The sequence below is a fragment of the Blennius ocellaris genome, assembly GCF_963422515.1.
Source record: "Blennius ocellaris genome assembly, chromosome: 12".
In the NCBI taxonomy this organism is placed as follows: domain Eukaryota; kingdom Metazoa; phylum Chordata; class Actinopteri; order Blenniiformes; family Blenniidae; genus Blennius; species Blennius ocellaris.
This window is the reverse complement of record NC_137661.1, coordinates 22,159,917-22,177,593: the sequence shown is the minus strand read 5'-3', so window position 1 is coordinate 22,177,593 and position 17,677 is coordinate 22,159,917. Positions and strand designations below refer to the sequence as shown.

Genomic DNA, 17,677 nt, shown 5'->3' with positions numbered 1-17,677 from the left:
TAGAGAAGTCCCAGCATATCTCGATTTTGTGACGAGGCATGAGAAAAAAACCTGCTTGTCACGAGTGTCCAAGCATAACAGCCTACGTGCCAACACCGATCAATCAGAGAGAACGGCAGCCTCTATGTGTTAAGACATTCAGAGACCAAAAAAAAAAAAAAAAAAAATCACAGAAGTGCCTTTTCCAATCGGGCGCCCTGAAGACAGAAGGTACTATCGGCTGGGAATGTTTAAACGTTAAGTTTAACAGGTGGTCCAGCAAGCCTGCTGATCCTGTTACGTCTACCTTTAGCAGGTGACACGACATCGCAGTCACTGCTTTCACCTGGAAATTGATTTCTCATGGATTTTTTCCCCCAGACTTGAAGCCTAAAAGGAAATTTAAGTCATAGCTAACATATTTGTATCATTCATAGAAATATTAAAAAATGTCTTAATATTTCTCGAATCCAATGCAAGTATTTTTATGGTTTAAAATTTCGTCATTCACTCTTCATTGAGAAGCATTAATCATAGCTCATACCAGGTCCAATGTGCCATGAAGCACAGGTTTTGTAAAGCTGTTAATACTCTCTCCCTCAGCCTGTTCTCCGTTCTCTCCTTTCCTGTCACATGAACTAATTAACTGCTTAATAGGAATGAATTAGCCTGCCTGCTTTGATTTAGGAGTATCAGTGTTGAAGCTTCGTATTTTGTGTGTGGCTGTAACTTTTAGAAAGAAAATATTATGATTGGCAGCCTTTATTGTTTTTTTTTTTTTTCTTCTGCTTTTTGTTTGCATTTCACAATTATTTCATTCTCTTTCATTTCAAACGCTCGTGGTTCAAAACAATGCAGATTATGTCAATGATTACATTTGTTGAATATAATGGCATTTAACTTCTCTTTCTTTCCCATCCCTGTATTTACAACGTCACAGAACCACATTATTCTCTTATTCCTTTTCAGATTTTAAAGTTCATCTCAGACTTCCTGGCATTTCTGGTCCTGTATAACTTCATCATCCCCATTTCACTTTATGTTACTGTGGAAATGCAAAAGTTTCTGGGCTCATTTTTCATTGGCTGGGATTTGGACCTTTACCATGAGGAAAGTGACCAGAAAGCTCAGGTCAACACCTCTGACCTCAACGAGGAGTTGGGCCAGGTATGGAAGTGAAAGTATGACGAAATCATGTGTCGAAGTCGTGTGCTCGGGTATTGGTAATGCTATCGTGTTGTATACTGTAATCACATTCAAGATTTTCCAATAATATGCACAATACTTGCATTTCACTTCTTGTGTTAATAATTATTGAATTTTTCATATTTAAGCCGACCTTTGCTGAATCTCAGCTTGTGTCTGTGTGTGCTTGTATGTTTTTGCTTCCTAGGTGGAATATGTGTTCACTGATAAGACGGGCACGTTAACAGAAAATGAAATGCACTTCCGCGAGTGTTCAATCAGTGGAACAAAGTACCGGGAAGTTAATGGCAAATTGGTGCCGGAGGGAATGACGGACGATTCCCCAGACGGTTCTACGCCTCACCTGGTAATTCTCTCAGATGCACATCGTCATTGTTTTCTGTTGTCAGATAAAAAATGGTCTCACTGCTGTCATAAAGAAGACTCGCCAATGATGCTCAAACAACTTGACCTCAAAAAATTTTTTTTATAAATTCAAGCTGTCAATATGAATAAAAGATGCTAATAGTCATTTGTTATGGAGAAATCTTCCACCGATTGTAAATTTGGAGAAACATTTGAAAATGTATTTCCTTAAATTTCAATATGTGCATTAAATATAATACATCTCCAGCTCCAGTGTCCCCAATTATAACTGCCAGATTTTTTTTTTTCATTCTTTCCTTGTATCTCCTCCTCCAGGTTGGTGAAGAATTGTTATTCCTCAAAGCGGTGTCGTTGTGTCACACGGTTCAGATCAGCTACGACCAACCCGACTGCCTCGTCGGGGGTGGAGACCCATTTTCTCATGCCAATGGGTTCTCCTCCAATCACATGGAATACTACGCCGCCTCACCAGACGAGAAAGCTTTAGTGGAGGCAGCAAAAAGGTACAGTCGCATTCGATCATCTTCAGTGGACTAAACGTTCTCTGTGACTGTCCAGCGCTTCATGAATTTAAAGATGAATGGTTCCCAGAAATGCAGGAAATGATCAACGTTAAAAGTTGAAAAAGAAGTTTTTCTGTGCTATTTCTGGATCGTAGAAATATGAATCCCTGCTGCACAACCTTCACTGACTGTGTCAGGTGCTGAAGGGCTGCTGCATGTTTGGATTGCGAGCCACTTCATTCTATCAAGTTTGCAAAAATCGAGCAATTCATTGCCCAGGGAGGAGTTATCCTGCAGACCTGTTTAGAAAATGGCCTTGAAGTGGGGTCGAGGGTGAAAAAATTGTGAGACAATATGAAGCTGAAGCGTCTTTTTAAAACATCCCTTTTTACAAAAAATGCTATTGTGGGGTACTAAATGAACAGATTTTGGTGCTTTATAGAATTCATGGAGTAATTAATCAGTGTCGGTGGCAAAAAATGGCTTTCAAATCATGTTAAAAGTCGTCAAGCCGTAAGGATCCACAGGAAGCCGTAAGACAGTTGAACTCTAGTGGTGCTCTGAAGCTGTGCAGCCCTAACCTTGTTTTATATTACTCTCTTTTATTATTTTTCATTCTTTACTTATTTATGTTTTGGCATGGGTGGTTCTGGAGTGACAATAAAGAATCCATGAATCCTTATCTAGTCATAGACTCAATCTTTGTTTGTTTGTTTTTTAAAGCTTTTGAAAATTAATTTATGTATTAAACACGCTTAAATTTGGCCTTTTTCATCTCTAAATGTTTAATATCTTGTCATTATGTAGCCGGCAGATTAAGGATAAATTAGTAAATCATCCTTTGCATGTCTTACAGGGAGCAATTTGGCAGCAACATATTCAATTTCAAAATATACCAACTTGTGATTATTGCAGGGCAAAGTGTTCATTACATTCATGTTTACAGTTTTGTGTGCTGTCCTCGTTTCTCCGCAGGATTGGAGTGGCATTCACTGGCATCCGTGGAGACACCATGGAAATCAAAACATTTGGCAAGACAGAAAAGTACGTCCTCCTGTGGATTTTATAAGTGACAAATGCTGAAATATTCATGTTATATTGAGATACTTCCAACATATTGTTGAAGTCAAACATTTGATCTCTTACTGTCATGGTTTCTATAACAAAACTTAGTTCAAATGTTTATTTTAATATTTGAGATGGCAATTTAATTTGTCTTTGAACCACACTTTGTTCTGTGTCCTAACCGACTGTTGCAGCAAAAATGAAACATGAACATGAAAAACTTCTCTCCAAATATCTATTGTGTTTTTGTTCAGTGGTCTAATAAAGTGAAGTAGATATGGACCTTTTTGAATTGTTTTTCAGGTATAAGCTGCTTCACGTTTTAGAGTTTGATGCTGATCGTAGGAGGATGAGCGTCATCCTCCAAACTCCCTCTGGTAAGCCTGTTTTATATGAATACACAATTTTTCTGGATTTAGAATAAAAATTATGGCTTAAACTTACAGTAATTAAACTGTATAGTCAGAGAGGCATTAAGAAACTGAAAACTACATAAGTTAAATCAAAATACACATTGAGCATTGTTTATATATAATTCTTATGACTTGTCTTGTATTTGGTGCTTGATCTTCCAGGAGGTCAAGTGCTTTTCACCAAGGGTGCGGAGTCTGCCATCTTGCCATTCACAACAAGTGGTGAGATTGAAAAGACCAGACTGCATGTCGACGAATTTGCCTTGGTGAGAAATATTTTGTTTTTGTCATGTACAAACATGTACCGCATTAGTTAATTCTTACTGCGATAAGGCATATCTGCTCAGTGCAAAGCATCTGATTCAAATTCCTCAAATTTTTGTCAAATGTAATCCAATTTTTCTCTGAATGTGAACAGTAAGAGTCCAATAAGTAATACTGGAAAAAATTCCCAACAGGTCTTTCAGCTAAACAAAGACTACATTATTAAATGATGTGTGTAAAAAAACAAAAAAGAAAAATCACCTACATTCAATATGCATGACGGAGGGCAAAAAGTATACACTGCCTGTCGTTGGTTTATTGAATCAGCTTCACGTACTGCATAAGCTATTTCATAGTGAAACAAATTCAAGTACATTGGACTAAAACCATTGCTTTTAAGTCATCTCAGAAGACTGCTACCCCTGCAAGTCTGCTTGAGGTCTGAAAACGGTGTTTCATCCTTTTTAAGCGTTCACATTTCTTTGTGAGGGACTGAAACAAAACGCTTGTGACACTCGGGTGACATTGGTGTCAGGCAGCCGTTCTACCTTTTCAAATTTTTGAAAAGATGAACAAGTTGCATTGATTTCATGAAGAGCCACATGGCTGAAGAGGTTACACCCCCCCCCTCTGCAGCGATCGCTTTGCACGGAAAGATTTATCATACTTGATTAGAGAGGATAGGTGATTCGTCTGCCTTTACTATTTCATTGGGCTGAAACTTGTGGAATCTTTTTAGGCAGGATGTGACCACTATCAACTGAAAGTTATTTTGTGTACATTCATGATAACTACGGCCACTATCTCATTAATTATGTATTTTAAATAGGGTCATTGTTCACCATCTGCTTTCTGCACACAAAACACGTTTATATACACTCGTTTTTTTTAAATTTTGCTTTAATTAACTGCATCATTTCTTCTGACGGGATTTGCCTGATGCTGATTCATTATTGCTTGTCACAGACTTTAACTAGAGACCACAGGCTTTACATTATTTGATCTTTGATTCCTACATTGATTGATGGATCCCATGTGCAAGGCCTGACATTTTCCTGTGTTAGAGTGATTACGTTTGGCTCTGCTGATTTCTGTTCCCATTAGTCCATCTTCTACACCACAACAGCTTCACACAGTGACACGAACACACACTTATTTCCAACCCCCCACATCATGCCATCAGACGTCAGTACCCAGGAGTCGATGCTCTGGCCTGGGTTGATTTGTGGTCATCGCCCCCTCAGGCTGATTCCGTGATATAAAGCCAAGCCTCGATAATTTGCTTCTCAGTTATGTTCTTTCCGTCTCTTCTTCTCCACATCTTCTTGACTTTCCCCGTGTTTGTACTTCCATCGCTCTTTTTTTTTTTGCTTTTGTTTATTGTTTTCATCTCTCTTCACTTACATTAATTCCCATATCTCTGTATTTTCCCACCCCCATCACCCATCCTCCTCATGCTGTTGCAGAAGGGATTACGGACCTTGGTAGTGGCATGTCGCCACTTCAGTCCAGAGGAGTACATCGATGTGGACAGGCGCCTGAATGCTGCCCGCACCGCTCTGCAGCAGAGGGAGGAGAGACTGCAGGAGGCCTTCAGCTACATCGAGAGAGACCTGCAGCTCCTGGGAGCAACTGGGGTGGAAGACAAGTAAGGAGGTTTCAAATATAAATAAATTAGAAAGGTTACGGTGGTGTTCCCCATAAAAACAATGCTCGGCACATTTATAACTCATCCTACATGGATATATGTGCAGCTATGGAAACATTTGGGCTCACAGGCGAAAGTATGGACAGTTTGGAGAAGTGTAGTCATAGCAACGCTTCTTACCTTTTATACCATGACATATGTGTTTATAGATATCTATTTATGAAAGGTTATTGGATTTTTAATTATGACTTGGACATTCTTTGGTTATTGGCATTAACTCTTAAGTCCACAGAATGGTTAATTGGCAACATATGAAGCCTTTTGCCCAATTACAACTATATTAAAGGTTAAATGTGATGTAACTTCGACATATTTTACCTCTCGTGTTCCCTCTGGCAGGGATTAAATGAGATGCAGATTTTACAGTGAAGGAAACATATGTTTTATTTCTGCATGATTTGTTTCAACAACGGTGTATGCTATGTGATAGTTCAATGTCAAGTGCTGCATATTATTACTTCTTTCTGAGCAATTCCTTTCATACCAACGAGTGTTGTGCTGTACAATTGGCCATGTTTGTTTCAAAGTTGCTTTACCCCCAACATTGATTCACATCGATTACACATCAGCTACCAGTTACGATACAAGAACGTTTATTACGACATTCATTAAAAGCCTTTTAACTTGAATAACCTCATAGCTTTTCTTTAGGTTATTACTTTGGGGTGTATTCCCAATACACTTGGCCATTTGTTGTGACTGGATCTTTATAGTTTTACCTTTTTTTTTTTTTTTTTACCTATTATATTATGACTACTGGTATTAAACTCTGTAGGTCCATCTTATGTAACAATCTGTGATGCACATGTATCCTTGCACCTTTTTAACACAACCAGCATTAAAAAGGTCAAGTCTTCATTGACCACATACATCAGCAATGGTTGCCCATGATACTGCCACTGACTTCCTGTTTTGTTTTGGGTTCTTTTTCCTTTGCATCATTCTGATGAATACAGACCACACATTGTGTGAACACTTAAAAAAAAAACTAAAGTCATCTAACCATTGGCTATTGTTTGGCCCGTTTTCAAACTCTCAGTCCCTTGTGGTTGCTCTTTTGTACATTTTTGAAACAACATTTTAACACTAATATGAGAAAACATAAGGTTGCTGCCAAATATATCCCAGCGAAATCTCACATTCACACCAATGAGACCTCAAACATAGATTTGGACTCTTGAAGGAAACCAGAGTACCTTGAAAACTCCCCAAACACACAAGATAATGATCCAATGTCCACAGGTTTTTTTTTTTTTTTATTTCACAAATTATTGGTAGTAATGTTTTGGCTGATCAGATGGTTGGGCCAATGGATGTTCTGCTTTAAGAGGTGTTTTAGCAGTTTCTTTGTGATGCGGTTGAGATGCATCTTCATTGATCTACCAATTTAAGTGTCTTGTAAAATGTTCTGGCGCAGGTATATTTAGCATCGTATTTTCAGATATAAAAGTATTATTATGTCCATTTGATTTGCCAGGGGTTTCAAAGAATACACTGTACTAATGAATATTTCGCAGGACTTTAATTTAGTTTGACACCATAGAAAAAAATAGGGCATTGTAAAACAGTAGAACATTGCGTCGACAGACCGCTAAACACGATGGGAGTAGGAATCTCCAATAAACAAACAATTTAAAATCAGCGGGGAGAGGGACACGTCACCTCGCTGAGCCTCTCTGGAATGAATGTTGATATGTGTTTGCATCAACTCACCATCTGCTCCTCACATAAGCCGCTCACTCCTCCCAATTTGTTTATCTCTCCACTCATTCTCTTTTCTCTCCGCTGCTCGGTTTCTATATCTGAAATGAGTTTCTCCTCAGGCACACATGGTTACAGTAAAAGGATCTTCTCCATTATGCGGACAAGACATACAGTACTTCCCCCTCTTTTATCAGTTCAATATGAAGAATGTAAAGCTAAGAGGCATAGTCGTGTTGGACGATATCAACTGTTGAATTTTCACTTTAGAATATTAACTGGCGTTGGAAATAGGATTCTCTAAAAAATCTGCAGTACTGTTTTTCAAAAGTGGCCTTTGCACTCATCTCTTCAGCAGATGCCGATGGTCTGAATGCAGCCGTGAACACCTCGACCCTAGACTGGCATTTTCTATAAATGTGTGTATCAGTTGTCTGGTAGTTTAGTTGCGATGTGCTGCTGGTATTTGAGTTCACGTTAGTTGTTTGAAGAGGATCAGAGTAATTAGAATTATTGGCAGTCCTTGTGAAGTGGTGATTTGTAACCACGTATTCTATTCCACACGAAGCAGCGTCATCTTCGTTTTCCTACAGCACTGTTACCTGAACGCACAGTTCCAACTCTCGACCTTTCAAATTTTCAGACTTCAAGACAAAGTCCAGGAGACCATTGAGGCTCTGCGGCTGGCAGGAATCAAAGTGTGGGTGTTGACGGGCGACAAACACGAGACAGCAGTCAGTGTCAGCCTGTCCTGCGGCCACTTCCACAGAACCATGAACATCTTGGAGCTCCTGCAGCAGCGCTCCGACAACGAGTGTGCCGAGCAGCTCCGCGTACTTGCCAGAAGGTCTGTAGTCCTGCGTTCATAATGCAAGTATTGTCAATTGACAAATTAGGATTTTGTCACATTAGTAAGCTGCTTTTACTGGGTTTTTTTGTGTTCATTTATTATATAGTGTGGACTGGTACTTTGGTTAAATGAAAATAACTTTTCACAATAGAAACTTACTGATTATTACGCACTGTTTCCAGCCAATGTTGGGACTGAAGATAACATTTCTTCCTCTCACATTGTGTACTTGTTGGATTTGTCGACTTTCAGAATTAAAGAGGACCACGTCATTCAGCACGGGCTGGTCGTCGACGGAGCCAGTCTGTCTTTAGCATTGAGGGAACACGAGAAACTCTTCATGGAAGTGTGTAAAAACTGTTCAGCCGTGCTGTGTTGCCGCATGGCGCCACTGCAGAAAGCCAAGGTACCGAAGCTGTGCCATGTCGGGAAAAGTTTTCATGTCTGATGTTGGAAGAAAACATTACACATTTGTAAACTCATCACTGATTTTCCTTGTGCTTGGGTAGGTGGTACGACTTTTAAAGACCTCTCCGGAAAAACCTATAACCTTAGCTATTGGGGATGGAGCCAACGATGTCAGTATGATACAGGAAGCCCATGTGGGCATAGGTAAATATTAGAAACAGTCAGGCCTTAAGTTTACCTCTCTTTGTGTCCTGCAGTGTCATCAACATGCTTATGTGCTTGCATTTATCTCCAGGTATCATGGGGAAAGAGGGTCGCCAGGCCGTGCGAAACAGTGACTATGCAATTGCCAGGTTTAAGTTCCTGGCAAAACTTCTGCTGGTCCACGGTCACTTCTATTACATTCGAATAGCTACGCTTGTACAGTACTTTTTTTACAAGGTAAACTGCTTGTGTTGTCATTTCACTTCTCTGTTTGTTGGAAAATATCTACTTACATATACACTGATCAGTCATAACAGGTAATAATGTATAATATTAGTCATGGCACGTGCTTCTTCGCAGGATATATCACATTTGGTAGGGAGGTATTGAACAAAACAACAGTATAGGACCATGGCCAATTTTACCATATTTTAATTGATAAGACTTTTTAATTAGTTCATATATTTTTTTTTTTTGTTATTACAATTTCCATAAAGTGCATTTTCCATGGGCAACCATGTGACAACCTCACTGGAGCAGCATCACTACACAGTGACTCATATGGATAGCAGTGTAGAAGTATCTCAGAAAATAAAAACGGACAATGGCCACCAACTTTTAAAGCGGTAGAAGCATCAGCGCTCCTTTTTGTATTGAAATGACATTATAGTATTGTATTGAGACAACATCTAGAATATGAAAACGCGGAGTTGTTAAAGCCAGCCGTGTTGCTGGTACGTCTGTTTTATGCAGGTCTTGTACAGCAGAGCATGTGAAACAGAACACCCAGTAGTGGAGCAATTCATGTCATTTTTTTAGGCTATAACACCATTTTTCAAGTCAATATACAAAGAGAATATAAGTGTAGGATCTGGAAATAATCAGTTGTGACAGGGGGGCCAAAGAAATTGTGACCGAGACATCTCTAGCATTATCCTGCAAATGAACATTTTCCCTACTAAAATTGATGGCATAGATGCAAACAAAAAACAAAAAAAAAGAAAAGCTGAAGGTTTATTATGAGTTTAATGAGGGCCAAATATTGCTTGATGACTCATTCAGAGCGTTTCTGTAACTGTAGCTCTTGTTGGCCGATTCTGTTCTGTAGTGGTCAGTATCAATTAAAAGTAGTTAAAGGAAGGAAAAGCAGTGGACCGTCGGCCGGGTCTTGGGCTTTTAACGCTCAGTGATGTACAAGTGCAGTGAAGTCTGTGTGATATCAAAATGTCAAAATATCCAGTGCTTCAATCTTTGCAGTGTTATGGCTGATCGAGGTACTGTGTGTTTATTCTGAGTCAGCCTCGCCGTACTCAGTCATGTCAAATTTTTAATGATCATTTTGATTTTAATAGAGGGCTTTTACCTGAGCTTTGACTGGATGTGTGTCCACGCTTGTCATCTCCTCATGCTGTGATTTTAATGTTTCACTCTTTCACTCTGTCTTTTCTAGAATGTGTGTTTTATCACGCCCCAGTTTTTATACCAGTTCTTCTGTTTGTTTTCACAACAAGTAAGTCACCTTATCTCTCCATTTCTCTCACACTTTCATGTCATTGTTGCTTGGATCCTGGTTTTAATGTTGCACTTAAATTAAGCTGCTGGAGTTGTATAGTTAGTCTATTTGAGTATGTTTGTATAGGGGGCCTATTGGACTGTCCCATAATTCCAGTCGCATTAACATAATTTTAATCTTGAAGGGTTTAATATTAAAATTAAATAGTAAATGTGCCATGCTCCTTTGAACGATGCATTTTTATGATATTTATAGAATTGTCTCCTTGTGAAGTATGAGATGGATCGTTACAGCACGTTGGCCTGTTAAGATAAAAGAGAAAAGTGTTAATAGCTGAAACTCGAACCAAAATTAAACAAATACAGATCTTTTTAAATGTGAATCATGAAACCATTATAGAATTTACATTTTCAATGTCTCATTTTGAGGTTTTTTATCTAATTTATATTCCATATTTTGAACTTGTTTTATTTGCAGTATAACTCTGAAACTGTAATAATTTCTAGTTAAATACATGGATGAGTAGATGGATAGAGTCAGCCCTACTGACTCTATTGGTCTGTTCTTCCTGATAAGTTGTGTATTTATATAGATACTTTTAGGAGTTTAGTTTTCACTAATAGGTTTGTCATGACTGTACTTGTCTCTTTCCACCCTAGACTCTCTATGACAGTGTTTATTTGACACTCTACAATATCTGCTTCACCTCGCTGCCCATCCTGGTGTACAGCCTGTTTGAACAGCTGGTCCATCCACATGTACTGCAGAGTAAACCCGGCCTGTACAGGTAAGACAAGTGTGTAATATCTCGCCGTGCAGGATAGCGTCATTCGCCATTCTCATCTATTTAAAATCAGAAGAGGCTTTCTTTGTTGTCTTTTTTTTCCCATATCACATTGCTATCTAAATCACTCGACATTAGTGTTTTAAGTTGCCACGTTATGAAATGATTTCTTTACATTTCTGAATGAAATCAAGTTTGCCCTGATACAGTGAATCCTGTTTTAAAAGTAACTGTTTGAAATCCTCAGGGATATCAGAAAGAACTCAATGCTGTCTTTCCGGACGTTCTTGTACTGGACTCTGTTGGGCTTCTGTCACGCCTTCGTCTTCTTCTTCGGCTCCTACATACTGATGGGAGAGGACACCTCACTCATGGGCAATGGACAGGTGTGTGTGACTCTGCCTGATGACTTTCTTTTTTTTTTTTTTTATCCATTCCCTTCTTCAGTGGGATCCATATTAAAAACAAATAAATAAATTAAAATGGATTCTCCTCAAAACTTCTTTTTTTTAAAAAAGGTTTGAGGGATTACTGGTCGATAATTTGCACATGCAAAGCAGTCAATGAGGTTTTGGTGTATTTTATGAAGGGAGCAGTTCCTTCCTGGCATTTCTGCATCGACTTGCCTCCTTTGATCGTTCTCTTTTCTTATCTTTCTCTTCCACATCCCCTTTGTCTGCCAATTTACAAAATCTTTCTTCCCTCCTCCTTTTTTGTCCTGCTGTGTATCTTTCCATCTCTTTCTCTGTCAGAAGTTTGGTATTTCAGAAATCACTCACTTTTATCGCTCTCTCTCTCGCTCTCTCTTGGTTGTCTTTTTCCTCCCATCTTTTGTTGATTACACCTTTTTCCTTCTGCCTTCATGCTGTGCATGTCTTCAGATCTTGCGAGCTAACAGGCAGCTGGTAAGAGTCTGCTCTACAGTTGAATGCATTTCTCCATGGGGGGTTAATGAGGGGGCTCACAGGTTGAACCTTCAGCGTGTTTTTGATGATAAAATATTGATAATGATGCTCTCTAAAGGGATGAATTTCAGCCACTATATACTGGAGCATATTTAAATATTAGCCGATTTTTTTTGAATTTTTTCTGAAGTGCTCTCTTGCATTATGTTGAATCTTCACTGATTTCTATTTGAATTTTGTCAAGTTTGCTTAAGATTAATTGTTTTTGATCAAAGGCCAATTTGCGACATTTAGATATAATGTATGAACAACTATAACAAAGTGGCACTCAGATTATTGTACAAATAATAAAGTTTTCACAAAAACTAAAAACGGAGGGAGTTTCTTCCTTTCCTCAATCTTTTTTTTTTTTTTAGATGCGTCTTGTTCCATTCCCTATTACCCTTCAATGTTCAGACTCCTGCAGGGGCTTGAATTGGCTGGCAACAAATCAGTGCCTCCCGCGGCTCTCACCTTATTGGGAGAACACTTCAGAGCCGATCTCCTGACAGTAGTCACACAGTCGGAAGGCAGGGCCTCATTACAGGCACCATAACGACCACCGGACTTGTTAGCCAAGGCTGCTGCCTTGAAAAGAGGGAAGAGTTATTGCCTTGAGTAAACTGAAGCATATATCTGTCCACCTTGTGGTTTTTCTGAAATGATATAATTTTGTGTGGGAAATCTGATCAGTACCGGCACCTGTGCCTGGCATTGTTTTCCATCCGTAGTTCAAGGAAGAGTAACTTCAATGACATCAGAGATAGGTGGACCAACCGTAATTGTTGTCAGACGTGCTGCCACATCAATACATGCATGCAGAGCTTCTTTTTCTGTCTGCTCATTAATTCTTGTCATCTTGTGGATAAATAGCCCTCCATTACTGTTTGCTGTGATTAACTATTATACATCTTCTCTTTTTTTTGTAATAGATGTTCGGGAACTGGACCTTTGGTACACTGGTCTTTACTGTTATGGTCATCACTGTGACATTAAAGGTAATTTACATACAATTCCCACAAATAATAGGAAAATATATCTAGGGTGTCATGATGATTATTATATACATGGGTGTCAAAGTCATTATAGCTCGGGGGGCCTCTTGCAGCCCTATTTGATTTCCAGTGGGCCATCGCAGTAATCTGATAGCATAATGTAACCTTTAAATATCAACAGCCCCTGATGTTTCCTTTTTAGTGCGAAGAGGTCCAAGTGCATCTTCAGTTAATTAGCTGGCTTTTCATCAAACCTGAGCAAGTTTTCTAAAAGTAAAAGAACTCCAATTTCATCATTAGGCTTTTTTTTTTTTAATGATGTTTGCAACATATAGGTTGAGTTTGCATTATCTGGCTTCCCGAATCATCTCTATAACAATGTGTCTCTTCAGACTAATGTTGGAAAAGCCTCTTAATCAGCGTTCAGCATATATGTTTTTACTTATCCACCCTCACTGTGTGGCTTTAATTCAAATCCTGTTTCACAAATGCAGCATCACTGACCTTTTGGCTCAGGAGATAACTGGAGGAAGATAAAAAAATTTTTTTAAACATTTTGTTGTTGACTCTGAGAGCAAGAAGTTCAAATATTGTCCTCTTGTGGTGGGAAAAAAAAATCAGTTTCATGATAAAATCGTTTTATCTTACAAAAAAATGTACTTTATAGCTATAGTTGTTTATCAGAGAAGCCACCCTTTGTAATGGTCCCAAAATGATATACGATATGATGTGATGAGGATTAAGTCATTTTGTAGACGATCCGTCACCGACTCGGGTCAGGGCCTCTCTCTAACAGCACAAACACTGATGGCAGTTTATTGATGTACTGCTTGTGTTTTACATCTACCTCCCCTTCCTTGTCTATTTTCCTTTGTGTGATAACAGCTTGCATTAGAGACACATTTTTGGACGTGGATGCACCATTTTGTGACGTGGGGCTCGATCGCCTTCTACTTCATCTTCTCTCTCTTCTATGGAGGCATCATCTGGTAAGAACAGCTTCTTTCAAAAGGTCTCGGGTTATTCATTACAGCGCAATATGGTCCGATGCTCACACGCCACATCTGAGCACTGCGGAGGCTTTCAGCACTGATATTCTGAATAAAATGACATATATAATTTTCTTTGTTGAAATGGCACTGTGGCTCTGGATAACACAAGCAGGCTTTTCACTTGGCAGAAGAAAACACTGAGGCTTTGTCAAAATCCCCTGTGATTATCTGGTAGTATGTAGGATTGATCATCACATCAATCTGCATCACTTTACCCTTCCCAGACGTCTCGCAGACTAGCGGGAGCCTCCGTGATGACACTGGACAATAATTGATATTTGTGGCCTGACATCTGCACCGATCGTTAAACGCTTGTCAGAGAATAATAAAATCATTCTAAGAGCACGGCTCCACCAGCCACTGAGACCCGTGTTTAGATTGAAAGCGAGGCGAGCCATTCTGCCGGCCTCTGTTGTTTACATGAGCTCTTATTAAATGTTGTTGTCTCTTTTGGCCAAACCCGCTGCCAGATAGTTTCCATCACTGTGGAAGAGGCTTAATTACTGTCTGCCCTCCACTCCCACAGGCCTTTCCTGCACACCCAGGACATGTACTTCGTCTTCGTGCAGCTCCTGTCAAGCGGCTCGGCCTGGTTCGCCATTATCATCATCGTCATAACCTGCCTCTTCCCGGATGTGGTGAAGAAGGTCTTCTACAGACACCTGCATCCCACAAGCACACAGAAAAGTCAGGTAAGAAAATGACACGATACAGAAGAACTGTAAACGTGTAATAACGCATATGTGTGCAGAGGCTCATTCCAGTCATTACAGTGCAGAGGGCACAGGTGAGCCGAGTTGTAAATCGAAATGTTCAAACTAAAACATGTCAATTGTTAATCATTTTCTGACATGCTTATTTAAAATGTCTCTAAAGTTGAACCGCTTGTACTTCCACACTTACAGACCAAGGAGTCTGGGATAAAACTTAGATTTTTAACTCTAAAGACGCGCACCTTCAACAAATAATGCTCTGCACATTGAAAAACCAACTCGGGATTCAACATTCTGAGACAACGAGAACACTCTTCTCCTCACAGTAGTTAACGGTTTTATTACTCAGAAATCATTACTGGGGTTTTACTCGGGTGTAGCTTCTCTTAGCAGAACAGATGTGTTTTGTTTTTGTTTGTTTTTTTCCCACAGCTGAATCATGCTGAAACTTGCTCTTAGGATTCACAGTCAAACAAATCATATCTGGTGTCAAGAATTCAATTATATATAACACTTAAGTGTTTGAGAGTGAGTGGAAACAAATTAATATCGTTGGAAAAAGCCAAAGTCTCTCCAGTAGTGAAAATGTCGTCGTCTGTATTAAATTAAATGCATATTCCGACTTGTATCACACAAATAGACATTATATTTCCTGTAAGGCGAGCGGAGCCTGTAGGGCGGAAATGAACTATAATGTCAAGAAAACACAGAATTTAGACTGAAGGAAATGTTATTTGTGTCATATTATATAAAGAGTTGTACTATTTTCAGTCTGCCTTCATAAGCAACTCGCTTCTGAAGAAGAACAGCATGGTATTTGTAAACACACCGCATGACACCCTGCTGATCGCACAGACACAAAAATACACACACACTGTGTGTGTGTGTGTGGTCACCTCTTCGACAAGCCGAGCTGTTAAAGTATTGATTTGTCCAGCTGGAGCTTGTTTGTTATAATTTAGACACCACCTCCACTGAAATGTCTCTGACGAGAATAGATTCTCAGAAAACAGTTTGACTGCCTTCTCCAGCCCTGTGTGTTGTTGGCTCTAACCTTTGTCCTGTTTTGTCTTTCAGTGTGAGTGTGTGTGTTTCTGAGATGAGGTTGAGTATGGATTGTTTAGGTTGAGTGTGCGAGAGCTTGATTCTCTAACCTCTTCTTGTCTGTCTGTCTGTCTGTGTGTTTGTTTGTTTGTTTTTTTTACCCTGTCCCTTGCCTGTACTCTGCCGGTGTAGATGTATTCCAACCGTGTGGCGATAGGTGATGACTTCATCGCTCTGCAGCCTTTGTCCAGAGCCAAGAGCCAGCTGGGCAAAATTAGGTAGAGGATTTAAGAAGGACTCAGCCCTGGGCTTAAAATAGATCTAAGACATTTACAAATTCACCAGTCATGGAAGAAATGCTTCTTTCAAATGCAATATTTCTTCGATCTGGCTTGTTCTTTTTTTTTTTCTGCATTGATGTTTATGTATTTAATCTTAGTCCCTTTTTAAAATTCTATTATCTTTGTCCATATTTTTTTAAGAAAAATGTGTCTAGTGAAAATTTTAGTTTAGTACATATAAGCAGTACATACATAGAGACATGGCTGGTAAAAAAAAAATGCTCACTGTAAATTCAAATTTAAAAGTAATTTTTCATTGAAGCAAGCTTTACCATCTGGCAGTAATTTTGCCCACTTCTGTCAATGACATCACTAACATTAAAAGCCTGGTTTATAAAAGTTGCAACATAGTGATACTTAAATAGGTTATACTGCCAAAAAAGTATAATTTGTAGCCTTTTATACAGCTGACAAAAAAAGAAATATTGCATTGTGGTTTGAAAACAAAAAGTGCCCTATTTTCTAAGCATTTATCAAATTAAACTTTAAAGTTGTTTTTTTCCCAGGGCTGATCTTGATATATAGCTTTTCCAATGCCTTTTTCCAACACTGGCAGTATCTCAACTGCATAGTTGTGTCTTACGTTTCATGTCGGTTCTGCATGTGCCAATAAGCATTCTCTGTGACTGGGGGATGGGGGGAGGTAAATAATCCTTAATGAGTAGGGGAGGGGCTTATACGGGTGGAGATTATGCTGAAGATGGGGATATGAAGCATTTCTGCTGCTGCATGTGTTGCATTTCAGCGAGACGCTGACATGGAGAATGTGGACTGAGACCGTACCCAATTCTGCCTCTCATCGCATGATCATCGTCATTACCCCTCCCACCATACCCCTGCATGAACAACTTAATGGATGAATGTCCAACCTAATGAAAAAACTTTTTTGTTTTTTTTAAATGATTCATAATGGTGTTAAGCCAGTATTGGCGTGTCAGGGTAGCCCGTCAGACCCGCCCCCCGCCTGGCACCCCACCCACATGTGAAATGCATGGCGCAGCACATCAAAACCACTCCTTCGACTCTTATGGCATGACCCGTCCTCTTAAAGTATGTCCAGCCAAAAGCCCCGCCGACTGGTGTCCCCTGATAAGACGTCCTCCTCAGCTCAGTTATCTGCCTGCATGGATTCAGCAGATCCACAGAACAGGACTGTTGACCTTCCGGTCCTGCATGACTGACTTGTGAACTGGACTGTCTCTTGTACCATCATATGATACCGTATTGGTCTGAATGTACGATACTCTGAACATATATGGTCGTCCGTTGTTGTGCAGAGTTCTGCATATCCAACAGAAACGGGTCCTCGGAAACAAAAACTAGCCAAACTGAAGATGTCAGCCTCTCGAAGTCTTTGGATGGCAGCGAGGATGTCACGCTGTGGGAGGAGCGGGCAGAAATCTGTGACAGGAATAGACTGTGGAGACTGAACAAAACTGTAGAAATCCTATTGTCCCAAGTGTGGCCGTGCTGGATCAATGTCCCATTACTTGTTTTTAGAAATGAGGCCGCCGTTGTCTCATAATCAGACCAATACAGTTTATATGATATCGAAACCACAACCTACTGGAATTTCTTGATCTTGGATTTCTGATTTTGGTCATGCCTGCTAAACATAACTAAA

At 39.5% G+C, this 17,677-nt stretch overlaps 1 protein-coding gene across 1 annotated transcript in view; it reads left to right on the top strand.

The window, feature by feature from the left end:
• atp11b (ATPase phospholipid transporting 11B) overlaps positions 1–17,677 on the top strand; it is a 49,684-nt gene that overhangs the window by 19,194 nt on the left and 12,813 nt on the right. Inside the window, exons 12-28 of the mRNA XM_080506776.1 lie at positions 949–1,146; positions 1,373–1,531; positions 1,867–2,054; positions 3,030–3,098; positions 3,423–3,496; positions 3,695–3,798; positions 5,263–5,444; positions 7,849–8,052; positions 8,308–8,461; positions 8,565–8,667; positions 8,759–8,904; positions 10,118–10,177; positions 10,840–10,967; positions 11,212–11,350; positions 12,841–12,906; positions 13,789–13,892; positions 14,482–14,647. Coding sequence (XP_080362902.1) covers positions 949–1,146; positions 1,373–1,531; positions 1,867–2,054; positions 3,030–3,098; positions 3,423–3,496; positions 3,695–3,798; positions 5,263–5,444; positions 7,849–8,052; positions 8,308–8,461; positions 8,565–8,667; positions 8,759–8,904; positions 10,118–10,177; positions 10,840–10,967; positions 11,212–11,350; positions 12,841–12,906; positions 13,789–13,892; positions 14,482–14,647 — 2,244 coding nt within the window. The remainder of the gene's footprint in view (positions 1–948; positions 1,147–1,372; positions 1,532–1,866; positions 2,055–3,029; positions 3,099–3,422; positions 3,497–3,694; positions 3,799–5,262; positions 5,445–7,848; positions 8,053–8,307; positions 8,462–8,564; positions 8,668–8,758; positions 8,905–10,117; positions 10,178–10,839; positions 10,968–11,211; positions 11,351–12,840; positions 12,907–13,788; positions 13,893–14,481; positions 14,648–17,677) is intronic.